The sequence below is a fragment of the Pleurodeles waltl genome, chromosome 1_1, assembly GCF_031143425.1.
Source record: "Pleurodeles waltl isolate 20211129_DDA chromosome 1_1, aPleWal1.hap1.20221129, whole genome shotgun sequence".
In the NCBI taxonomy this organism is placed as follows: domain Eukaryota; kingdom Metazoa; phylum Chordata; class Amphibia; order Caudata; family Salamandridae; genus Pleurodeles; species Pleurodeles waltl.
The window spans coordinates 528807468-528834909 of NC_090436.1; the positions used below are offsets into that span (position 1 = coordinate 528807468).

General features: G+C 42.4%; 1 protein-coding gene across 4 annotated transcripts in view; it reads right to left on the reverse strand.

Annotated features, from left to right (window-relative positions):
* The window catches only part of SKIC3 (SKI3 subunit of superkiller complex), a 1026707-nt gene that overhangs the window by 125757 nt on the left and 873508 nt on the right, over positions 1–27442 (reverse strand). For all 4 annotated transcript variants that reach the window (XM_069225585.1, XM_069225575.1, XM_069225607.1 and 1 more), the window contains exon 38: positions 8464–8616. In XM_069225585.1, coding sequence (XP_069081686.1) covers positions 8464–8616 — 153 coding nt within the window. The remainder of the gene's footprint in view (positions 1–8463; positions 8617–27442) is intronic.

Below are 27442 nucleotides of genomic sequence, written 5' to 3' on the forward strand. Positions count from 1 at the left end.
CAACTCTGTATCCTCCAGCACGCCATGGGACATCTTCTGTGCAAAGGAGAGGTTCCTGGCATCTTCCTTTGTTGCAGAATCTTCAGCTTCTTCCACCCGGAGGCAGCCATTTTGCACCTTCATCTGGGATTTAGTGGGCTCCTGCCCCCACTTGACACTTTTGTGACTCTTGGACTTGGTCCCCTTCCTTTGCAGGTCCTCAGATCCAAGAATTCGTCTTCAGTGCTTTGCAGTCTGTTGTGGTCTTTGCAGAATCACCTATCACGACTTTAGTGTGTTTCTGGGGAAGTAGGGTAACTTTACTCCTACTTTTCAGGGTCTTGGGGTGGGGTATCTTGAACACCCTTCGTGTTTTCTTACACTCCCAGCAACCCTCTACACACTACATTAGGCCTGGGATCCCTAAGTGGTTTGCATTTCACTTTCTTAGTATATGGTTTGTGTTGCCCCTAGGCCTATTGCATCTTATTGTATTCTACAGTGTTTGCACTACTTTTCTAACTATTTACTTACCTGATTTTGGTTTGTGTGTATATTTTGTCTATTTTACTTACCTCCCAAGGGAGTATACCCTCTGAGATATTTTTGGCACATTGTCACTAAAATAAAGTACCTTTATTTTTATTAACTCTGAGTATTGTGATTCTTATGATATAGTGCTATATAAGTGGTATAGTAGGAGCTTTGCATGTCTCCTAGTTCAGCCTAAGCTGCTCTGCTACAGCTACTTCTATCAGCACAAGGTGTGAGTACCATCAGGTACCCACTATAAGCCAGGCCAGCCTCCTGCACTCTGCTGGGAAGACAGTCCTCTGGGGGGGTTTGTAGAGGTAGCTGGTCCTGCAGGATGTATCATCATTTTGTAGCAGAAGTCTTGAAGCTGCAGACATGACAGTAGGGCTGGGGCCAAGTCAGTTGTCATCTGGAGTCTTCACTACTGAGGGTCGGCTTCGCAGTCCTCCTTCTTTCTTCTTAAGGTCACCAGGAATCTGGTGAGTAAGGTTCAGGGGTGCCCTTAAATACTAGATTTAGGGATGTTACAGGGGTCAGAGGGCAGTAGCCATTAGCTGGAGTGCCCTAGGGCACTGTAACAGGAGGCCTGAGCCTTTAAGGCTCACCACCAAGTGTTGCAGTTCCTGCAGGGGGAAGGTGTGAAGCACCTCCACCCAGAGCAGGCTTTGTTCCTCACCCCAGAGAGCACAAAGGCTCTCACTCCATGGGGTCAGGAACGTGTCTGTTAGTTGCAGGCTGGCACAGACCAGTCAGCCTTACACTAATGGGTTGGGTAAAATACAGGGGACATCTCTAAGATATCATCTGGGTTTATTTTACCACAGGCACTGTTTCGTGGACATGGTACCTTGGAAGGGGTATAATTTCAACTGCCTTTTTCTCCCCACCAACACACACACACACACACACACATAACACACACACAAATGGAAGTGTGCATGTGTTTGTAAGGGGTCCCTTAGGGTGGCACAATACATGCTGCAGCCCTTAGGAGCCCTCCCTGGCCACAGATCCCTTTGGACCACTGGTACCTTTTACAAGGGACTTATCTGTGCCCCAATTGTGGAAACAATGGTCTGGTTAGGGAAAGAACATTGGTGCTGGGGCCTGATTAGCAGCATCCTAGCATACACTCAGTCAAATTAGCATCAATACCAGGCAAAAAGTGTGTGTTTTGGGGGGGGGGGGGGGGGGCTTGTAACTATGCCAAAAGGGGCACTTTCCTACACTTAGCACGTGTTCCTTTGTGTAAGCCTGACTGCTCAGAGCCAGAGCTACTCATATTTCAGCTAAAGGTTTGACAAACGAAACCTACTGGCCCTAAAGGGTTAGTAAGTGTACTACACAGTAAGATCACACGACAACACCATATAATACACCCCATTTCCTCACACTTAAATAAATATCCTCACGCCTAAATATTACTTTCTACCTTCTATTGGGGTCCAGCTGAACATGATTACATGGGTGTTCAACCTAACGTAACTATGCCAAAAGGGGCACTTTCCTACACTTAGCACGTGTTCCTTTGTGTAAGCCTGACTGCTCAGAGCCAGAGCTACTCATATTTCAGCTAAAGGTTTGACAAACGAAACCTACTGGCCCTAAAGGGTTAGTAAGTGTACTACACAGTAAGATCACACGACAACACCATATAATACACCCCATTTCCTCACACTTAAATAAATATCCTCACGCCTAAATATTACTTTCTACCTTCTATTGGGGTCCAGCTGAACATGATTACATGGGTGTTCAACCTAACGTACAAGTTACTTACCTTCGGTAACTAAATATCTGGTAGAGACATTCTAGTTGAAGATTCCTTACCTTAGTAATTTCCCCCAGGTGTCAGAGTGGATCCGGAGATTTTTTCTTTGAGCAATACCCTTGCACGTCGGTAGGTGGCGTCGGTCGACTACGCAGGCGTCGTAGTCACCGTGATGACATCGGGAGTAGTACATAGATGCCGCCCTCGTGCAGTGACGTCAGTTTCTTTTTACGACTTTCCACGCCAGAGCGCAGAGCCACTAAGAACACTGATATTGGTACGCCAGAGCTAAGAACCTGAAAGGGGGGGGAATCCCTGTCCCTAGAAATCAGTTCGCAAGCGGGGAGGATGGGTGGGCGGTAAGGAATCTGCAACTAGAATATGTCTCTACCAGATATTTCGTTACCGAAGGTAAGTAACTTGTACATCTGATACAGACTTCTAGTTGCAGATTCCTTACCTTAGAATAGATACCCAAGCAATGCCATCCTCGGTGGTGGGCTGCGAACTAAGATCATACTAGAAAGTCCTGCAGGACCGAACGACCAAAGTAGCCGTCCCGACGGACCTGAGTGTCCAGGCAGTAATGCTCAGCAAACGTGTGCAGAGATGCCCACGTAGCTGCCTGAGAGATATCCAGGACAGAAACTCTGCATGTTAACGCAGTGGATGCAGCAGTGGCCCTGGTAGAATGAGCCCGCAAGCCGCCAGGAGGCTGCTTTTTCGCCAAAGCGTAGCACATTTTGATGCAAAGAAGCACCCATCAAGAGATGGTACGTTTCTGCACCCCCTTCCCTTTCTTCACACCCACATAGCCTACAAAGAGTTGATCGTCCACCCGGAAGTCTTTAGTACGACGGAGATAGAACGCCAATGCTCTTTTTGGGTCCAGACGGTGGAGTCTCTCCTCCTCATGGGAAGGATGTGGGGGTGTGTAGAAGGTAGGCAAAGTGATGGACTGGCCTACATGAACCGGTGTAACCACCTTAGGAAGGAAGGAAGCTCTAGTGTGTAACACCACTTTGTCCGGGTGTACTGACAAGTATGGAGGCTTTGAAGAAAGGGCCTGAAGCTCACTCACCCTGCAAGCAGAGGTGATGGCGATAAGAAAGACAGTTTTGAATGTGAGGAGCCGTAAGGGACAATTATGCATAGGCTCAAAGGGAGTACACATCAAGAAAGTAAGCACAAGATTAAGATCCCACTGAGGCATGATGAAAGGAGTGGGAGGAAATAAGTGGGTGAGCCCCTTTAAGAACCTACTCACAAGAGGAGATTTAAAGAGTGAGGGCTGATCAGGAAGCCTAAGAAAGGGGGAAATGGCAGACAGATACCCCTTAAGGGTGCCCAATGCAGAGCCCTGCCGGGCTAAGGAAAGAATGAATAGAAGAACCTCAGAAAGAGGGGCAGATAGGGGGGTCAACAGATTTGTAGGTGCACCATGCCACAAATGTATTCCAACAACAGGAGTATACAGTTTTAGTCGAGGGACGCCTGGCTGCCAAGATAACATTGCAGACTTCGGGTGGAAGGGCAAATGTCATCAACTGTTGACGCTCAAACTCCACGCATGAAGGCAGAGGTTGGACAGGTTCGGGTGGAGGACCGTCCCCTGCCGCTGCGACAGAAGACCCGCCCGAAGAGGCAGTCTGAGTGGAGGATCGATGGACATGCTCAGTAGCTCGGGATACCACACACTTTTAGGCCAGTCCGGAGCCACCAAGATAACTTGGGCCCGGTCGCTCTTGATCTTCTTGAGAACTCTGGGTATAAGAGGGATAGGCGGGAAGGCGTAAAGGAGGCCGGAGTTCCACTCGAGACGAAAAGCGGCTCCAAGCGAGTGCCGCCTTGGAAACTCTAACGCGCAAAATAGCTGACATTGCGCGTTCTCTGCGGAGGCGAGCAGATCTAACCAAGGCTCTCCCCACTTGAGAAGGGAGACCTTGCACCACCTCCGGATGGAGATGCCATTCGTGATCGACAGTACGTCGGCGGCTCAGTTCGTCTGCTCTGGCGTTGAGAGCCCGCCAGATGTTGTACCATCAGGGTAATGCCCTGATGTTCTAGCCATGTCCAGAGGCCTAGTGCCTCCTGACATAGGGTCCTGGACCCTACCCCGCCTTGTTTGTTGGAGTACCACATGGCGGTAGTGTTGTCCGTGAACACCTGCACCACTTTCCCATTGAGAGAGGGAAGGAATGCTTTCAACGCAAGTCTGATTGCTCGGCGCTCCAGCATGTTGCTGTGGAGTCCCGACTCCGCCGGAGACCAGAGGCCTCTGATCTCAGCCTCTCCCATGTGGTTGCCCCAACCCAGAAGCGACGCATCTTTCACTATTGAGAGATCTGGTTGGCGAAGGGAGAGGGATCTGCCATTGACCCAATTGGGATTCGAAAGCCACCACTGCAGGTCTTTCGCAGTCTCCTCCGAGATCTGGACCATGTCGGAGAGATTCCCCTGATGCTGCGCCCCCTGGAACTTCAAAAGTCCCACTGCAGAGCCCGCATATGCCACCTGGCATGTGCTACTAGCAGGATGCAGGAGGCCAAGAGGCCCAGCAGCCTCAGAGCCTGTCTCACCGAAACTCAAGACGAAGGCTGAAAGATCGGAATCGTAGCCTGAATGCCTTGGACTCGCTTTTGGGGAGGATAAGCCCGAAACCGCACTGTGTCCATGTAAAGAAATGGCTCCTTGTTGCAGTTACCCCACACTTTTTGCCTGATACTGATGCTGACTTCACTGAGAAGTGTGCTGGGACCCTGCTAACCAGGCCCCAGCACCAGTGTTCTTTTACCTAAAATGTACCATTGTTCCCACAATTGGCCCACCCCTGGCACACAGATAAGTCCCTTGTAAAAGGTACCAGTGGTACCAAGGGCCCTGTGACCAGGGAAGGTCCCTAAGGGCTGCAGCATATGTTGTGACACACTAAGGGACCCCTCACCTAACACATGCACACTGCCATTGCAGATTGTGCGTGTTGGTGGGGAGAAAAAGGCAAAGTCGACATGGCCTCCCCTCAGGATGCCATGCACACAAAATGCTGCCTGTGGAATAGATAAGTCACCCCTCTAGCAGGCCTTACAGCCCTAAGGCAGGGTGCACTATACCACAGGTGAGGGCACAGCCGCATGAGCAATATGCCCCTATAGTGTCTAAGTCTATTCTTAGACATTGTAAGTACAGTGTGGCCATATTTAGTATATGGTCTGGGAGTTTGTCAAAAACTCCACAGCTCCATAATGGCTACACTGAATACTGGGAGGTTTGGTATCAAACTTCTCAGAATAATAAACCCACACTGATGCCAGTGTTGGATTTATTAAAAAATGCACACAAAGGGCATCTGAGAGGTGCCCCCTGTATTTTACCCAATTGTTCAGTGCAGGACTGACTGGTCTGTGCCAGCCTGCTGCTGAGAGATGAGTTTCTGACCCCATTTGGTGAGGGCCTTTGTGCCCTTTGAGGCCAGAAATAAAGCCTGTTATGGGTGGAGGTGCTTCACACCTTCCCCCTGCAGGAACTGTAACACCTAGCAGTGGGCCTCAAAGGCTCAAGCTTCGTGTTACAATGCAGGGCACTCCACCTAGTGGAGATGCCCGCCCCCTGGACACAGCCCCCACTTTTGGCGGCAAGTCCAGGGGTTCACGAAAGTGATGGCGGTGGTTGCAGCTCATCTGCACAGGTTAGGGGTCTCAGTCTTCCCCTACCTAGACGACTGGCTGTTGAAGGCGACTTCGCCCCAGACAGTAGTCTCACACCTCCAGACTACGGCAAAGCTCCTGCACCAGCTGGGGTTCACTATCAACGTGCCGAAGTCACACCTGTCTCCCGCTCAGATGCTCCCTTTCATCGGGGCAGTTCTGGACTGTAGGAAGTTGGCTCTGTATATACAATTTAAAGTAAGAAATAGTGTGCACAGAGTCCAAGGGTTCCACTTAGAGGTAAGATAGTGGCAAAAAGATAATTCTAATGCTCTATTTTGTGGTAGTGTGGTCGAGCAGTAGGCTTATCAGAGGGTAGTGTTAAGCATTTGTTGTACCCACACAGGCAATAAATGAGGAACACACACTCAAAGATTTACTCCAGGCCAATAGGTTTTTATACAGAAAAATATATTTTCTTAGCTTATTTTAACAACCACAGGTTCAAGATTTACAAGTAATACTTCAAATGAAAGGTATTTCACTCAGGTATTCTAGGAACTTTGAATAGACCAGGAGGGGGTTTTTAGGGCACTGGGGGGGGGGACGGGACGGACACAAGCAGGCACAGAAAGGACACCCTCCGTGGCACAGGGGCGGCCGGGTGCAGAGTGCAAACAGGCGTCGGGTTTTGTATTGAAAGCAATGGGGAGACCCGGGGGTCTCTTCAATGATGCAGGTAGGCACAGGGGGGGCTCCTCGGGACAGCCACCACCTGTGCTAGGCAGAGGGTCGCCTGGGGGTCGCTCCTGCACTGGAGTCAGGGGGAGCCTTTGGATTTCCTCTGCAGGCGTAGCTGTGGGGGCTCAGGGGGGTCAACTTTAGCTACTCACGGGCTCGCAGTCCCCGGGGAGTCCTCCCTGTAGTGTTCGTTTTCCGCAGGTTGATCCTTTGGGTGCAGGGCAGTCTTCTGAGGCTTCAGAGGTCGCTGGTCCCTGTTGGATGTTTCGTTGTTGCAGTTTTCAACGAAGTAGGGAGACAGGCCGGTGGGGCTGGGGCCAAATCAGTTTTCGTCTCAGTCTTCACTGCAGGGCTTCAGGTCAGCAGTCCTCCTCCTTCTTTAGGTTGCAGGAATCTAGTTTCCTAGGTTCTGGGGTGCCCCTAAATACTGAATTTAGGGATGTGTTTAGGTCTCGGAGGGCAGTAGCCAATGGCTACTGTCCTGGAGGGTGGCTACACCCTCTTTGTGCCTCCTCCCTGAGGGGAGGGGGGCACATCCCTATCCCTATTGGGGGAATCTTTCTAAAAGTCAGAGTCACCTCAGCTCAGGACACCTCAGGGGCTGTCCTGACTGACCAGTGATGACTCCTTGTTTTTCTCATTATCTCCTCCGGCCTTGCCGCCAAAAGTGGGGCCGTGGCCAGAAGGGGCAGGCAACTCCACTAGCTGGAGTGCCCTGGGGTGCTGTAACAAAGGGGGTGAGCCTTTGAGGCTCACTGCCAGGTGTTACAGTTCGTGCAGGGGGAGGTGAGAAGCACCTCCACCCAGTACAGGCTTTGTTACTAGCCACAGAGTGACAAAGGCACTCTCCCCATGTGGCCAGCAACATGTCTGGTGTGTGGCAGGCTGCTAAAACTAGTCAGCCCACACTGGTAGTCGGTTAAGGTTTCAGGGGGCACCTCTAAGGTGCCCTCTGGGGTGTATGTTACAATAAAATGTACACTGGCATCAGTGTGCATTTATTGTGCTGAGAAGTCTGATACCAAACTTCACAGTTTTCAGTGTAGCCATTATGGAGCTGTGGAGTTCGTGTATGACAGACTCCCAGACCATATACTGTTATGGCTACCCTGCACTTACAATGTCTAAGGTTTTGCTTAGACACTGTAGGGGCATAGTGCTCATGCACTTATGCCCTTACCTATGGTATAGTGCACCCTGCCTTAGGGCTGTAAGGCCTGCTAGAGGGGTGACTGGCCTATACCTATAGGCAGTGTGAGGTTGGCATGGCACCCTGAGGGGAGTGCCATGCCGACTTAGTCTTTTTATCCCCACTAGCACACACAAGCTGGCAAGCAGTGTGTCTGTGCTGAGTGAGGGGTCCCCAGGGTGGCATAAGACATGCTGCAGCCCTTAGAGACCTTCCCTGGCATCAGGGCCCTTGGTACCAGAGGTACCAGTTACAAGGGACTTACCTGGATGCCAGGGTGTGCCAATTGTGGAAACAAAAGTACAGGTTAGGGAAAGAACACTGGTGCTGGGGCCTGATTAGCAAGCCTCAGCACACTTTCAAATCATAACTTGGCATCAGCAAAGGCAAAAAGTCAGGGGGTAACCATGCAAAGGAGGCATTTCCTTACACGACCCATAACAGAATTTATTAAGCTACTCATGATGAGGATCTTAAAGTTAAGCTGTGGTCAAAGTTTCAACACTTCCATACAGAACCACAGAAAGATATTGGTAGGAATTCTGGTTCACAGCAAACAATTCTAACAATGATTCTAGAATCAGTTAAATTAAAGGGGTACGCACCAAGCACACTTTGTATGCAAGCATGGCTAATCGCAGAAGGCTGGAAAGCTTCCCATTCCAATTGTTCTGCTGTGATGCCAATTGAAGACCTTTTCTGTAACACATCTCTGCTGCAACCATCATTCCCTGGGACTGGTAGACTTCGGCCAACCACTAAAGAATGAAGCAGAAAAGGTCCAAAATCTTTAGCCACAACAATTACAAACCACAAAATGTGTAACATAAGTACATGTTCTAAATACAGAAACCAAACTGTTTGTAATGACTGATGTATGGATGTATTAAAATCTTTTATTTTGATCTGTTAAACAAGTTACTTACCTTCGGTAAGGCCTTATTTGGTAGAGACAGGGTCTAGCTGCAGATTCCATACCTTAGAATTATTCCCCACATGACAGACTGGATCTGGAAATTTTCCAGCAGTACCGCTGCACATCGGTAGAGGGTGTCATGCAACTCCGTAGCAACATCATCCACCGGATGTGACATCGACTTAGCCCATATAATCACCTCCCCAACAGGCTGATGTCAGTTTCTTCTGTGACTGTTTTTCACGTAGAAACGTGGAGCCACTTATCGAAACAGTCTATGGAAACAGTGTGCCAAAAAAGAGACATCTCCGTGTTAATCAATTATGAAATCCCAATGAAGGCATTTTAATGCCAATAGAGGGATACTTGAGATCAAAAGAAAAATCAGATCGCAGAGCTTCCTCTGTAAGGAAAGTCCCTATCCTTAGCAATCAGGTCGCACAGCAGGGAGGCTGGGAGGGTCGGTAAGGAATCTGAGGCTAGATCCTGTCTCTACCAGATAAAGCTTCACAGAAAGTAAGTAACTTGTTCATCTGATAGAGACATCTAGCCGCAGATTCTTTACCTTAGAATTAGATACCAAAGCAATACCATCCCAGAAGGAGGGTCTGCGGACCACTTTCAGACAAGGAAGTCCTGCAGGGCCAAATGGGTAAAGTACCCTTCAGAACGGACCATATGAACAAGTTACTTACCTTCGGTAACAAATTATCTGGTAGAGACTCTATCTAGCTGCAGATTCCTTACCTTAGAATTTCCTGACGTCAGCTTTAAATCCGGAATTTTTCTGCGGAGCAGTACCCTGTGCCCGCCGTCGGGTGGCGTCATTCGGAATCACGTGCGTCGTCCGCCTTGGTCAGCATCGTTGGAGCCATCTATGACATCAAGGCTGTCTATAAAGACGCCACCTCGGCGCGTGTACGTCAGTTCTTTTCCTACAACTTTCCACGCCAGAAGCGCAGAGTCATTGAAGAACTAACAGTATGTAGTTTTAGCTTTGTCACTTGACTGTTTGAAGATTTTTTTTTTTACATGCCTCTAAGGCAAAAATGGCAAAAACATATATATATATATATATATATATACACACACACACACACACAGACACACACACACACACACACACACACACACACACACACACACACACACTCTTTCACAAATGCCACCAATATTGGCGAACACTTTTGGGATGGGTGATTCCTTCGTGCAAGTGGCATGCACGTGAAATATAGCAACCAAACAGGCTCCACTTCAGAGCCAAAAAGGAGCACTCTCCGGATTCTCAGCCACATTCATTACACCCAGCATGACGCGTGCCCAGAACCATTTGGGTATTTAACTCTACTAAAGAAAAGTTATAACTGGGACTAAGCAACATCTAAAAGAACATGAGATCATGGCGGTGCTGCTAGCTGTGTGATTTATGGAGACTTTTTAGTCCTTTTTTACTTACGAGTATCATGAAATAACAATGAAGGAAAACTATTTAAAGCGCCTGTGAGTAAATGTCTATTTCTTTACCGGCATTTGAGAAAGGCAATCTGCTGAAACGCGTCATGCTGGGTGTAATGAATGTGGCTGAGAATCCGGAGAGTGGACCCTGCTAACCAGGCCCTAGCACCAGTGTTCTTTCCCTAAACTGTACCTTTGTTCCAACAATTGGCACAGCCCTGGTACACAGTTAAGTCCCTTGTAAATGGTACTCCTGATACCAAGGGCTCTGTGGCCAGGGATGGTCTTTAAGGGCTGCAGCATGTCTTATGCCACCCTGGGGACACCTCACTCAGCACATGCACACTGCCTCACAGCTTGTGTGTGCTGGTGGGGAGAAAATGACTAAGTCGACATGACACTCCCCTCAGGGTGCCATGCCTACCCCTCACTGCATGTGGCATAGGTAAGTCACCCCTCTAGGAGGCCTTACAGCCCTAAGGCAGGGTGCACTATAGCACAGGTGAGGGCATAGCTGCATGAGCACTATGCCCCTACAGTGTCTACGCAAAACCTTAGACATTGTAAGTACAGGGTAGCCATAAAGAGTATATGGTCTGGGAGTCTGTCAATTACAAACTCCACAGTTTCATAATGGCTACAAAGAAATCTGGGAAGTTTGGTATCAAACTTCTCAGCACAATAAATGCACACTGATGCCAGTGTGGGGTTTATTGTAAAAAACAGCCAGAGGGTCTCCCCATTGTTTCAATAGCAAACCCGATGCCTACTTTACACACTGCATCCAGCCGCCCCTGTGCCACTGAGGGTGTGTTTTGTGTGCCTGTCTGTGCCCCCCCCATTGCTCTACAAAACCCCCCTGGTCTCCTCCCCGAGGACGCAGGCACTTACCTGCTAGCAGACTGGAACCGGAGCACCCCTGTTCTTCATAGGCGCCTATGTGTTTTGGGCCCTCCTTTTACCTCTGCACCTGACCGGCCCTGTGTAGCTGGTGCGGTGACTTTGGGGTTGCCTTGAACCCCCAATGGTGGGCTGCCTATGCCCAGGAGACTGACTGTGTAAGTGCTTTACTTACCTGATAAATCTAACCAAACTTACCTCCCCCCAAGAATCTGGCCGTAGCTCGAGAATCCTTGAACCTCTCAAGCGCGGAGTCTGCCTTCTCACCAAAAAGGTGAGAGCCATCAAAAGGCATGTCCATCAAACTTCACTGGACATCCCCCGAAAAGCCAGTTGACCGTAGCCAGGCGTGGTGATGTAGGGCCACTGACGATGAAATCGCTCTGCCCAGCGAGTCAGTCATGTCCAATCCACACCTGATCGTAAACTTGGCTGCATCTCTTCCATCCTTCAAAGCCTGGGTGAAAGTGTCCCGTACGCCCTCCGGGATCTGGGGCAGCACCTGTGCCACCGAATCCCATAAAGTATGGGAGAAACAGCCCAATAGGCAAGAGGTGTTTACGGACCTCAATGCCAGGCTGGTGAAAGAAAACATTTTTTTTCCAAGCTTATCCAGCCTCTTGGATTCCCTATCCGTGGGAGCGGAAGGGAAGGCACCACGGGAAATAGAGGCTTGGACCACCAAGCTCTCCGGGGTGGTGGGTCAGGAAACTAGGGTCGCTCAGAGCAGGTCTATGGCGGCAGCCAACTGTCCTATTCACAAGAGCACCTGTGCGGGTTTGGACCATGTACCCAGAAGAGCATCTGTTAGGGCCTCATTGAAGGCCAACATCGGCTCTGATGTTGTCACCCCCGGTTGAAGCACCTCTGTTAGGAGATTCGTCCTGACTGGCACCGTAGGTAAGTCTAGGTCCAAGACCGAAGCCGCCCTACACACCACCATAGCATAAGAAGCACCCTCCTCTGTAGCCACATTAGGAGGAGAGAGAATACCAGTATCTGGAGATGTGTCCAGTCCACTGGTCTCCCCTAGATCCTCGTACCAGTCCTGTTTCCAGGTTATATTCCAAAGGGTCCTCAGACCCCTCCCATTCCTCTTCTGCGCCTGGCTGTTCTGTATGATGCTCAGACAATGATCTGGGCCGAATCGGCGCCTGAGTCGGCGTCGTACGACAGCACTCCGGATCATCCGGAATGAGGATGGGGCTACCACCGGTGGGCGCAGGTGGTGGAGGAAGCGGCAACGTCAGACCCGGCGCCAGAGGAGGTCGACTGAGGGACCAGCGCCAGTCCGGATCCGGTATCGGATCCTGGAGTCCCCAACAGCACCGAAGCCGCTGACGCTGAATCCAAAGGGGCCCCTGCTGACCCCACGGGGCCCAAATACCCACCCAAGGGTGCAGCCTGCTCAAAAACAAGACGCATGGCCTTGTAAAATTATTTTATTTGAGCGGGGGACTCTTCGGTCCCTGGAAAAGGGGGAAGACGTGGAGTCGACCCTGGCAAAGGCTCCGCAGAACCGCGCTCAGAATATTGATGTTCCCTAGATGCCTCGTCGGCCGAGGCGAAGTCGAAGTCCGCTTGGACTTCTTTTTCTTCTTGTGCCTCTTACCTGAATGACCAGACGATCTCGCATGTGAGGAAGACGACTTGGGGTTCCGGGAGTGGTGCCGCGACCTCCTCCTACTGCGGGACCGTGATCTCCTCTGAGTCGCGCCGACCGAAGACGGCTGTCGGGCCGCAAGAAGCTTGAGGGATCTCTCCCTCAAGACCTTCGGAGCCATGGTCCGACAGTCAGAGCACAAGGTGGAGTTGTGATCCTTCTCGAGGCACCAAAGGCAATCTCGGTGCTGGTCCCTCACCGACATGGTGCGATGACACGCACCACACGGCTTCAACTGAGTCTTTCTCGAAGACATGACTTCAAACAGTGAAAAAGGTGAAAAAGCCTCGACGAACGTCAAAGAAAGGGAAGCTCTAATTCGGATCTGCGCTTACCCGGCGCAGAAGGAAAAGAACTGACGTACATGCACCCAGGTGGTGTCTATATAGAGAACCGTGACGTCAGACTGCTCCAACGACGCTGACGACACCACGCGGAGCCGGACAACGCGCGAGGATCCAAACGACGCCACCCGACGGGGCGCACAGGGTACTGCTCAGCAGAAAAATTCCGGATTCGAAGCGGACACCAGGAAATTCTAAGGTAAGGAACCTGCAGCTAGAAAACTCTATTAAATTGTTGAGACAGTAATGTAGGTAAAAGTGTGCAGGAAAACCCATGTTGCTACCAGGTATATATCCAGGACTGGAACTCTGCATTCTAATGCAGCAGTCATGGATCTAACACTGGTAGAATGAGCATGCAAGTCCTCAGGGAGTTGCTCCTTGGCCAATGTGTAGCAGATTTTAATGCAAATGCAATTGATCCTCTGAAAACTTGCGGACCTGAACAATCCAATCTAGAAAGAGAGTGGATACTCTTAGGATACCTTAAGAACTGTGGAAAGGACAACAAGCAAGTAAAGTTATAAAGGCATTGAAAAGCATGGGAATAGCATTCCTATGGCATTGGGACAAAATGTGTTGGAAGACAACAGACAATAAAAAAAAATACCACCTGCTCCCAAGGTGGGAGTAAACCTAGTTCCGCCAGTATATGGGGGTCCAGAGTCAACAGGCAATGACACTGAGCTATAGCTCTTTGCCATAAAAAGCCATGATTTTAGACAAAGCTGCTCTGCAAAAGTGCAGATAAAGGGGAAAAATGCAGAACCCATTTGTGAAGAAGAAGCAATGAACAATGCAGTAAAAGAAACATGGGAAAGACCCAAAAGCAACTATTGGTATAAAACAACAGTTGTCCCAAGAAAAAACTGCCAGAGATAATGTTAACATCTCTGGGATTATCTAAAACGTATAACGCACTTAGGAGGAAAAGAAAACCAAAAATATATAAAGATATATCTATATATATGGAAAATGTTACTTACCTAGAAGACATCTGTTTGTGGCATGTAGTGCTGCAGATTCACATGTTTTGCTTAAGTCTGCCATCTAGTGTTGGGCTCTGAGTGTTACAAGTTGTTTTCCTTTGAAGAAGGTTTTTGAGTCACAAGATCGAGTGACTCCTCCTCTCAGTAATAGTGTGCATGAGAATCAAGTCGTTTGTTACACTGTTTTCCTGCAGGAGGGTGAAGTAAAGAGTGTAGAAATGTGTATATATATATATATATATTCACTATAGCAATGCTCACAGCTGGGCTCCTGGAGGCCCGAGAGAGGTGGTGCGTAGAGAACCGGCAGAGCACTCCGGTTAAAAATAGAAACAATGAAGAAGCTTCCAAGGAAGAACGCACACTCGGGAAATCCCAGAACTCAAATAGAGTAATTTATTTCACACACTACGCGTTTCGGCTGTCTAGCAGCCTTGATCACGTGTAACATACCACCAGTGTACATTTAGTTAAATACCCCTTGAATATAAACATAGAAATAGGACTACACATAACAAAAGTTATACAAACAGTGGAAATAAAAAGGGGAGTAAATAATTCATACATTAAGACCATTGCAGGAATAAATATATTAATAAAGCAGTACTTTTTCATATATTAAAATAATTGCAATATTTCATAAGTAATAAGTAAAGGAATGATAATAATAAGAAAACATTCGGTTTTCAACCAAGTGCATTAACATTGCCTAACTGGCTCCCAATTAGTACTCAATAAATAACATAAATAAATAAATATATATAAATCTAAGTTATCATATGTATCCGTTTTAACAAATTAACCGCATAGATATTATTTAATACATCTTACAATATTTTATTTTAATGAATTTAATATTCTTAATAGTTGTAGATGTCTAGAATTATACACGATCAATTGTATCGGCATACTCAATTGCATATAAATGTCTTCACAGTTACATATAAATATATAAATATAAGTATAAATATAAATATAAGTAAGAATATAAGTATAGATAAGAGCCAGTCAATTTTTTCGTTGTAAATTTCAAGTTACATCTATTCCGCACTTCCAAATGTACTTCTTCAATGCACTAGCATCTAAAGTTATTCATTTAACATTCCTTAAATTACTCCCTAAGATGATTCTAACCATATTTTCTCCCAATCTACATAACCACATGTTCTACACAAGTTTTCAAATATCCGATATCCCTGACACCTCGTGACTGAATACATGCACTTAGTATTCCAAAATCGGGAATCCGTCCGGACTCCTCCATTCTGAAAGAATAAAATAGAATTGAAAAATAGAAAATTGGTTAAATATTAAAAGTATTAAAAATACATACTTTCAATGAAAAGCTACCACTCAAATACGAGCATTAATCCAAATAACTAAAAGCTCCCATCCCATGTAATAATCCTAAAAATAATCATCAAAAAAGATGAGTGGTAAGCTCTTCACTCATATTCAATCCATGAGGTGTCTTAGTTTCTAAATCAAGAATATATTTGGATTCTTTTATACGTAAGGTCAACTCTCTATTACCTCCTCTATGATACGCGGGTATATGTTCAATACCAAAGTAGGTCAACACAGTAGCATCAGAATTATGATACTCCTCAAAATGTCTTGCTACCGGATAATGGGGATTTTTTGATGTAATAGCCCGCATATGTTCAAGAATACGCTTCTTCACTACATGTTTTGTACTTCCCACATACCACAAATGACACGGGCATTCCAATACATAAATCGTAAAAGGAGTACTGCAAGTGAGAAACTGCTTAATGGGTCTATTTGTCCCTGGTCTTTTTATGGGGTACTCTTTTCTTGCCACACTATTACGACAGGCTTTACAATGACCACAGGGAAAAAATCCCTGTAAATTATGCTCCTTAACATGAGATAACGGAGAAATATCATTAGATCTCAACATATCATGAAGATTACGGCCTCTTCTGTATGTAATCGAAGGCCATCTCTGAATCTCCTTACCAATAACAGGATCACTTTTCAAAATGTTCCATTGTTTGGAGATAATCTTTTTAATCTTTGTGGTGTCCTCATTAAAAGTTAAAATTAATCGAGTATCATCCTTCTCCTGTTTTTCAGTTACTGCCGTATTATCAAAGAGAGTCTGAATTCTCTCAACTTTCTTGATTTTTTCTGTGGCCTTTTTAATTATCCACCCCGGGTAACCTCTTTGTTTGAATCTTCTAATCATCTCTACCTGTTCTCGTTCAAATGCCTCATCTGTGTTACTTATTCTTTTAGCCCTCAGTAGTTCTCCATACGGAATACTCCATTTAAGTTTATCTGGATGTCCACTAGCAGCATGCAATAAACTGTTTCCTGCTGTAGCCTTACGAAAGAGTTCAGTATATATCATCCCATTCTTAATCTCAATCTTTGTATCTAGAAATTCAATATACACCTTACTAATATTGTAAGTTAAACTAATATTGAGATTATTATCATTAAGTTTAGTGATAAACTTAATAGCCTCTTTCTCAGAACCTTTCCAGATAATAAATAAATCATCAATATATCTGAGCCACTGTATAGCCTGATGTATTTCAGGATACTTCTCTTCATCCTTGAAAACATGTTCTTCCCAAAGGCCCAAAAATAAACAGGCAAAACTGGGGGCAAAACAAGTTCCCATAGCAGTCCCCAAAATTTGTTTGTATAGTTGACCATTGAATAAAAAAATATTATTAGTCAGACAGTACGTAATCATTTCAATGATCATATCCGTATGTGCCAGGTATCTTAACGATCTAGTATGTAAAAAATGTCTGCATGCCTGTATGCCTTTCTCATGATCAATAATGGTATAAAGGGAATTTACATCAAGAGATATAAGTAAAAAATCTTCTTCCCAAATAATACCCTCCAATTTGCCTAAAAAGTCCTTTGTATCCTGGACATAAGAGGGTAAATTCATGACAAAATCTCTTAGAAAAAAATCCACATATTTGGATATATTTTCCAGAGCATTACCACAAGATGATACTATAGGTCTTCCCGGAGGGTTGAGTCTATCCTTATGAATTTTCGGGAGAATATACAATACAGGTAACTTGGGAAAATCCTTTTTCAGGAAACAGTACTCCTCCCACACTAATAGACCCTTATCCTTCCACTCTGTTAGGAGACGCCATATATTAGTGATACTATTAGAATATACTTCTTTAGTTACAACTTTATAAAAGTGTGTATTACTCAATTGACGCATAACTTCGTCAATATATTTCTGCCTTTTCCAGAGTACTATATTGCCTCCTTTATCTGCTGGGCAAATAATAGTATCACTGTCTTCCACTAATAATCTAATGGTCTCACTCTGATTAAATGTCATATTGTTATTATTTCTTGGTCTGAACCATGTTCGATGCCGGAAATGTGTCAGACCACGCACTGTCATGTCATAAAAAGTATCTATATTATCATGCATCATATTTGGCAAAAATGTCGATTTGGGTTTGAAACCGGAAGGAACTACTCGATCATAAACAACACCCAGCTCTTCCAAATTTTGATATAGATTCTTTTCATTAATTGGTGTTATACAGTCCTGTTCTAACTCATGCAGAATTAACAATGTATCCACATCGCTAATAGATAGAACATGTTTGTCACTATCCTTATTCACATCAGGTTCCAAACTATTGCAAATGTTCCCTTTCAGTTTAAACCATTTTTTTAGTTTTAATTTTCTAACAAATTTAAACAGGTCAATTCGGGTTTCAGCATAATTAAAACGTGTAGTTGGACAAAAAGAGAGACCCAAACTCAATGTTCTTTTATCATCTTCAGTTAAAAAGTGATCTGATAGATTAACAATAGTTTTATTCACCGTTTCCATATCCATTAGATCACCATGTTGAAGCCACTTGTCATTTTTCTCAATTACTCTTAATTTGGGTCTCTTCTTAGTCCGGTCTCTAATTCTCTGTCTCCTCTTTTGACTCCTGCTCGTCTTCCTCGTCGTCCTGTTGATCTGCCCCTGTAATTTTGTCCCTCTCCCTTCTGTTTGTATGGTACTTGCCTGCCACGACGCAGCAGGCGATACTCGTCTAAAAAAGTAGCCGGTTTGTTGGTAACTTCGACACTAGACGGTTTACTTTCCGTTGAACTTAAAGAGTCAATCTCTTGTACACTTTCCAGTTCACTTTCAGAGGTTGAGGGCTGGGCCATAGATATTGGGGAATTGCTACCTGATTTGTACAGATGATCGTATTTTCTACTAAAAGTTAGAATTCTACCGCTTTCATAATCTCCAATGTCTCTATGGAGTTTTTGTTGTTTCTTAATTTTTATATCGTCTTCATATTTCTTCAATTTAACCTTCATAAGTTCAAAAAAGCGAGAGATACTTTCTTTGTCTGTTTCAGATCTGCTGGTCAAATCATCTTTTATTTTTTTAATGTCCAATAACAGGATCTCACGATCACGCCAAGCATATTTGACCAAAATTTCCAACATATGTTTAGAACTAATTGCAGAATTATCCGCCCATTCTTTTAACATTTCAGGATTTGGAGACTCATAGACTGGTGTAATAAAGATTCTTAGTCCTCTTGGGACCATATCCTGATCAATATAATTTTGTAAAGAAGTGGCTTCCCACCATTTCGAAATTTCCTGTTTACACAATTTTTCCAGCTTATGTAAGGATGTATTCAGATCATTATTACCACCCTGATCAATCACAGACAATTTATTTCTTATGGCAGTTTTAGAGAATAATACCTGAGCAGCCATTTTCCTTTCACTATCAATGTCATCATCCATCTTGTTGACTAGAGTATACGAATCCAAATATATACAAAAAGACACTACTATTACTAAGATATAAATACTCTATTGAGACTGAGAAGACCCCTGGAAAAATACCAGTTCCTCTTGCCGGAACCTTACAAGCATAAAAAATATCATGCACAAGAAAAAAGGACCAAAAATATCAATTTTCTGTATCACGTTAATGGAGTACTTTAAACAGTACCGCAATTCCTGGAGGGACTCAAAATATGTTCATTTTAGATAATATATTCCAATGCCACTATATACGGCTTCATAGCACTTCACATTTCAATTCGATTGAGATATAATTTCGAATTTGGACTCCCAATATAAAAATAGGAATGTTGTGAAAACAATATGGTACTCCTACAGTTGCACAATAATCCCACGTTACTCCGTAACTGTCATAGAGCTGGTTACACAGTTCAATAATTCCCGACCATGAGCAAAAAACTCCGTTGTAAGGGAGGAGAAATACGTTCAGGAGATAAATAAAATAGATGAGAAAATGAGAGAATTGGTGATGAAGTTTTTCCTTTATCGATGACCAATTATTTAAAAAAACATCGTTTGCAAAATACGCCGTTTATAATTGCAATGTTTTAAATATCTCCATGTCATCAAAGAACTAGAAACTCTCAATTCGTTACCCGGTCCTGTGTCAGAAGCAGCTGAAACAATTCAGAATGAATAAACAGAATCTCAGCGTTGGTACACCAACTTAATTAGGCTGTGCAGTCAACAAACGAAGTACCTTTTGTGAAGACGCTATGCTGCTCTAGCATCGTAGTGAATATTTAATCCAAATACATGTATTGTTAGTCAATTTCAAGAGCAGTAGAAAAGTAAAAAATTCACCAATAAGACTTGTAATTGCACTGTGTTCGTTCCAAAACGCAGAAAGCAGCTCTTCAGTATCATAAAAAATACTGCGATTCAAACCGGGTTAACGGCCGGCCAGAGAGAGCCTCAAACAATCCATTAATTGCACCGATACTCGCAGCTGGGCTCCTGAATGCCCGAGATGAATAATGCGAGACAGGTCGGCACAAAACTCCGGTTAGTAATATAAACACCATTACCGTTTGTGTAGCCGCTCCGCTACTTTAACATCGTAATGGACATCCGATCCAAGTGCATTTGTTTTCAGTCGATTTCAAGAACGGTGAAAAAACAAAACAAAAACAAAAGAGTCATCAATGGGAGTTGCAGTTACATCATATTCATTCCAAACTGCAGAAAGCAGCTCTCCAATGCCGTGAAAAATACAGCGATCCAAAGTAGGTTAACGGCCGGCCAAATGGAGCCCCAAACAATCCATTCACTATAGCAATGCTCACAGCTGGGCTCCTGGAGGCCCGAGAGAGGTGGTGCGTAGAGAACCGGCAGAGCACTCCGGTTAAAAATAGAAACAATGAAGAAGCTTCCAAGGAAGAACGCACACTCGGGAAATCCCAGAACTCAAATAGAGTAATTTATTTCACACACTACGCGTTTCGGCTGTCTAGCAGCCTTGATCACGTGTAACATACCACCAGTGTACATTTAGTTAAATACCCCTTGAATATAAACATAGAAATAGGACTACACATAACAAAAGTTATACAAACAGTGGAAATAAAAAGGGGAGTAAATAATTCATACATTAAGACCATTGCAGGAATAAATATATTAATAAAGCAGTACTTTTTCATATATTAAAATAATTGCAATATTTCATAAGTAATAAGTAAAGGAATGATAATAATAAGAAAACATTCGGTTTTCAACCAAGTGCATTAACATTGCCTAACTGGCTCCCAATTAGTACTCAATAAATAACATAAATAAATAAATATATATAAATCTAAGTTATCATATGTATCCGTTTTAACAAATTAACCGCATAGATATTATTTAATACATCTTACAATATTTTATTTTAATGAATTTAATATTCTTAATAGTTGTAGATGTCTAGAATTATACACGATCAATTGTATCGGCATACTCAATTGCATATAAATGTCTTCACAGTTACATATAAATATATAAATATAAGTATAAATATAAATATAAGTAAGAATATAAGTATAGATAAGAGCCAGTCAATTTTTTCGTTGTAAATTTCAAGTTACATCTATTCCGCACTTCCAAATATACTTCTTCAATGCACTAGCATCTAAAGTTATTCATTTAACATTCCTTAAATTACTCCCTAAGATGATTCTAACCATATTTTCTCCCAATCTACATAACCACATGTTCTACACAAGTTTTCAAATATCCGATATCCCTGACACCTCGTGACTGAATACATGCACTTAGTATTCCAAAATCGGGAATCCGTCCGGACTCCTCCATTCTGAAAGAATAAAATAGAATTGAAAAATAGAAAATTGGTTAAATATTAAAAGTATTAAAAATACATACTTTCAATGAAAAGCTACCACTCAAATACGAGCATTAATCCAAATAACTAAAAGCTCCCATCCCATGTAATAATCCTAAAAATAATCATCAAAAAAGATGAGTGGTAAGCTCTTCACTCATATTCAATCCATGAGGTGTCTTAGTTTCTAAATCAAGAATATATTTGGATTCTTTTATACGTAAGGTCAACTCTCTATTACCTCCTCTATGATACGCGGGTATATGTTCAATACCAAAGTAGGTCAACACAGTAGCATCAGAATTATGATACTCCTCAAAATGTCTTGCTACCGGATAATGGGGATTTTTTGATGTAATAGCCCGCATATGTTCAAGAATACGCTTCTTCACTACATGTTTTGTACTTCCCACATACCACAAATGACACGGGCATTCCAATACATAAATCGTAAAAGGAGGACTAAGAAGAGACCCAAATTAAGAGTAATTGAGAAAAATGACAAGTGGCTTCAACATGGTGATCTAATGGATATGGAAACGGTGAATAAAACTATTGTTAATCTATCAGATCACTTTTTAACTGAAGATGATAAAAGAACATTGAGTTTGGGTCTCTCTTTTTGTCCAACTACACGTTTTAATTATGCTGAAACCCGAATTGACCTGTTTAAATTTGTTAGAAAATTAAAACTAAAAAAATGGTTTAAACTGAAAGGGAACATTTGCAATAGTTTGGAACCTGATGTGAATAAGGATAGTGACAAACATGTTCTATCTATTAGCGATGTGGATACATTGTTAATTCTGCATGAGTTAGAACAGGACTGTATAACACCAATTAATGAAAAGAATCTATATCAAAATTTGGAAGAGCTGGGTGTTGTTTATGATCGAGTAGTTCCTTCCGGTTTCAAACCCAAATCGACATTTTTGCCAAATATGATGCATGATAATATAGATACTTTTTATGACATGACAGTGCGTGGTCTGACACATTTCCGGCATCGAACATGGTTCAGACCAAGAAATAATAACAATATGACATTTAATCAGAGTGAGACCATTAGATTATTAGTGGAAGACAGTGATACTATTATTTGCCCAGCAGATAAAGGAGGCAATATAGTACTCTGGAAAAGGCAGAAATATATTGACGAAGTTATGCGTCAATTGAGTAATACACACTTTTATAAAGTTGTAACTAAAGAAGTATATTCTAATAGTATCACTAATATATGGCGTCTCCTAACAGAGTGGAAGGATAAGGGTCTATTAGTGTGGGAGGAGTACTGTTTCCTGAAAAAGGATTTTCCCAAGTTACCTGTATTGTATATTCTCCCGAAAATTCATAAGGATAGACTCAACCCTCCGGGAAGACCTATAGTATCATCTTGTGGTAATGCTCTGGAAAATATATCCAAATATGTGGATTTTTTTCTAAGAGATTTTGTCATGAATTTACCCTCTTATGTCCAGGATACAAAGGACTTTTTAGGCAAATTGGAGGGTATTATTTGGGAAGAAGATTTTTTACTTATATCTCTTGATGTAAATTCCCTTTATACCATTATTGATCATGAGAAAGGCATACAGGCATGCAGACATTTTTTACATACTAGATCGTTAAGATACCTGGCACATACGGATATGATCATTGAAATGATTACGTACTGTCTGACTAATAATATTTTTTTATTCAATGGTCAACTATACAAACAAATTTTGGGGACTGCTATGGGAACTTGTTTTGCCCCCAGTTTTGCCTGTTTATTTTTGGGCCTTTGGGAAGAACATGTTTTCAAGGATGAAGAGAAGTATCCTGAAATACATCAGGCTATACAGTGGCTCAGATATATTGATGATTTATTTATTATCTGGAAAGGTTCTGAGAAAGAGGCTATTAAGTTTATCACTAAACTTAATGATAATAATCTCAATATTAGTTTAACTTACAATATTAGTAAGGTGTATATTGAATTTCTAGATACAAAGATTGAGATTAAGAATGGGATGATATATACTGAACTCTTTCGTAAGGCTACAGCAGGAAACAGTTTATTGCATGCTGCTAGTGGACATCCAGATAAACTTAAATGGAGTATTCCGTATGGAGAACTACTGAGGGCTAAAAGAATAAGTAACACAGATGAGGCATTTGAACGAGAACAGGTAGAGATGATTAGAAGATTCAAACAAAGAGGTTACCCGGGGTGGATAATTAAAAAGGCCACAGAAAAAATCAAGAAAGTTGAGAGAATTCAGACTCTCTTTGATAATACGGCAGTAACTGAAAAACAGGAGAAGGATGATACTCGATTAATTTTAACTTTTAATGAGGACACCACAAAGATTAAAAAGATTATCTCCAAACAATGGAACATTTTGAAAAGTGATCCTGTTATTGGTAAGGAGATTCAGAGATGGCCTTCGATTACATACAGAAGAGGCCGTAATCTTCATGATATGTTGAGATCTAATGATATTTCTCCGTTATCTCATGTTAAGGAGCATAATTTACAGGGATTTTTTTCCCTGTGGTCATTGTAAAGCCTGTCGTAATAGTGTGGCAAGAAAAGAGTACCCCATAAAAAGACCAGGGACAAATAGACCCATTAAGCAGTTTCTCACTTGCAGTACTCCTTTTACGATTTATGTATTGGAATGCCCGTGTCATTTGTGGTATGTGGGAAGTACAAAACATGTAGTGAAGAAGCGTATTCTTGAACATATGCGGGCTATTACATCAAAAAATCCCCATTATCCGGTAGCAAGACATTTTGAGGAGTATCATAATTCTGATGCTACTGTGTTGACCTACTTTGGTATTGAACATATACCCGCGTATCATAGAGGAGGTAATAGAGAGTTGACCTTACGTATAAAAGAATCCAAATATATTCTTGATTTAGAAACTAAGACACCTCATGGATTGAATATGAGTGAAGAGCTTACCACTCATCTTTTTTGATGATTATTTTTAGGATTATTACATGGGATGGGAGCTTTTAGTTATTTGGATTAATGCTCGTATTTGAGTGGTAGCTTTTCATTGAAAGTATGTATTTTTAATACTTTTAATATTTAACCAATTTTCTATTTTTCAATTCTATTTTATTCTTTCAGAATGGAGGAGTCCGGACGGATTCCCGATTTTGGAATACTAAGTGCATGTATTCAGTCACGAGGTGTCAGGGATATCGGATATTTGAAAACTTGTGTAGAACATGTGGTTATGTAGATTGGGAGAAAATATGGTTAGAATCATCTTAGGGAGTAATTTAAGGAATGTTAAATGAATAACTTTAGATGCTAGTGCATTGAAGAAGTACATTTGGAAGTGCGGAATAGATGTAACTTGAAATTTACAACGAAAAAATTGACTGGCTCTTATCTATACTTATATTCTTACTTATATTTATATTTATACTTATATTTATATATTTATATGTAACTGTGAAGACATTTATATGCAATTGAGTATGCCGATACAATTGATCGTGTATAATTCTAGACATCTACAACTATTAAGAATATTAAATTCATTAAAATAAAATATTGTAAGATGTATTAAATAATATCTATGCGGTTAATTTGTTAAAACGGATACATATGATAACTTAGATTTATATATATTTATTTATTTATGTTATTTATTGAGTACTAATTGGGAGCCAGTTAGGCAATGTTAATGCACTTGGTTGAAAACCGAATGTTTTCTTATTATTATCATTCCTTTACTTATTACTTATGAAATATTGCAATTATTTTAATATATGAAAAAGTACTGCTTTATTAATATATTTATTCCTGCAATGGTCTTAATGTATGAATTATTTACTCCCCTTTTTATTTCCACTGTTTGTATAACTTTTGTTATGTGTAGTCCTATTTCTATGTTTATATTCAAGGGGTATTTAACTAAATGTACACTGGTGGTATGTTACACGTGATCAAGGCTGCTAGACAGCCGAAACGCGTAGTGTGTGAAATAAATTACTCTATTTGAGTTCTGGGATTTCCCGAGTGTGCGTTCTTCCTTGGAAGCTTCTTCATTGTTTCTATTTTTAACCGGAGTGCTCTGCCGGTTCTCTACGCACCACCTCTCTCGGGCCTCCAGGAGCCCAGCTGTGAGCATTGCTATAGTGAATGGATTGTTTGGGGCTCCATTTGGCCGGCCGTTAACCTACTTTGGATCGCTGTATTTTTCACGGCATTGGAGAGCTGCTTTCTGCAGTTTGGAATGAATATGATGTAACTGCAACTCCCATTGATGACTCTTTTGTTTTTGTTTTGTTTTTTCACCGTTCTTGAAATCGACTGAAAACAAATGCACTTGGATCGGATGTCCATTACGATGTTAAAGTAGCGGAGCGGCTACACAAACGGTAATGGTGTTTATATTACTAACCGGAGTTTTGTGCCGACCTGTCTCGCATTATTCATCTCGGGCATTCAGGAGCCCAGCTGCGAGTATCGGTGCAATTAATGGATTGTTTGAGGCTCTCTCTGGCCGGCCGTTAACCCGGTTTGAATCGCAGTATTTTTTATGATACTGAAGAGCTGCTTTCTGCGTTTTGGAACGAACACAGTGCAATTACAAGTCTTATTGGTGAATTTTTTACTTTTCTACTGCTCTTGAAATTGACTAACAATACATGTATTTGGATTAAATATTCACTACGATGCTAGAGCAGCATAGCGTCTTCACAAAAGGTACTTCGTTTGTTGACTGCACAGCCTAATTAAGTTGGTGTACCAACGCTGAGATTCTGTTTATTCATTCTGAATTGTTTCAGCTGCTTCTGACACAGGACCGGGTAACGAATTGAGAGTTTCTAGTTCTTTGATGACATGGAGATATTTAAAACATTGCAATTATAAACGGCGTATTTTGCAAACGATGTTTTTTTTAAATAATTGGTCATCGATAAAGGAAAAACTTCATCACCAATTCTCTCATTTTCTCATCTATTTTATTTATCTCCTGAACGTATTTCTCCTCCCTTACAACGGAGTTTTTTGCTCATGGTCGGGAATTATTGAACTGTGTAACCAGCTCTATGACAGTTACGGAGTAACGTGGGATTATTGTGCAACTGTAGGAGTACCATATTGTTTTCACAACATTCCTATTTTTATATTGGGAGTCCAAATTCGAAATTATATCTCAATCGAATTGAAATGTGAAGTGCTATGAAGCCGTATATAGTGGCATTGGAATATATTATCTAAAATGAACATATTTTGAGTCCCTCCAGGAATTGCGGTACTGTTTAAAGTACTCCATTAACGTGATACAGAAAATTGATATTTTTGGTCCTTTTTTCTTGTGCATGATATTTTTTATGCTTGTAAGGTTCCGGCAAGAGGAACTGGTATTTTTCCAGGGGTCTTCTCAGTCTCAATAGAGTATTTATATCTTAGTAATAGTAGTGTCTTTTTGTATATATTTGGATTCGTATACTCTAGTCAACAAGATGGATGATGACATTGATAGTGAAAGGAAAATGGCTGCTCAGGTATTATTCTCTAAAACTGCCATAAGAAATAAATTGTCTGTGATTGATCAGGGTGGTAATAATGATCTGAATACATCCTTACATAAGCTGGAAAAATTGTGTAAACAGGAAATTTCGAAATGGTGGGAAGCCACTTCTTTACAAAATTATATTGATCAGGATATGGTCCCAAGAGGACTAAGAATCTTTATTACACCAGTCTATGAGTCTCCAAATCCTGAAATGTTAAAAGAATGGGCGGATAATTCTGCAATTAGTTCTAAACATATGTTGGAAATTTTGGTCAAATATGCTTGGCGTGATCGTGAGATCCTGTTATTGGACATTAAAAAAATAAAAGATGATTTGACCAGCAGATCTGAAACAGACAAAGAAAGTATCTCTCGCTTTTTTGAACTTATGAAGGTTAAATTGAAGAAATATGAAGACGATATAAAAATTAAGAAACAACAAAAACTCCATAGAGACATTGGAGATTATGAAAGCGGTAGAATTCTAACTTTTAGTAGAAAATACGATCATCTGTACAAATCAGGTAGCAATTCCCCAATATCTATGGCCCAGCCCTCAACCTCTGAAAGTGAACTGGAAAGTGTACAAGAGATTGACTCTTTAAGTTCAACGGAAAGTG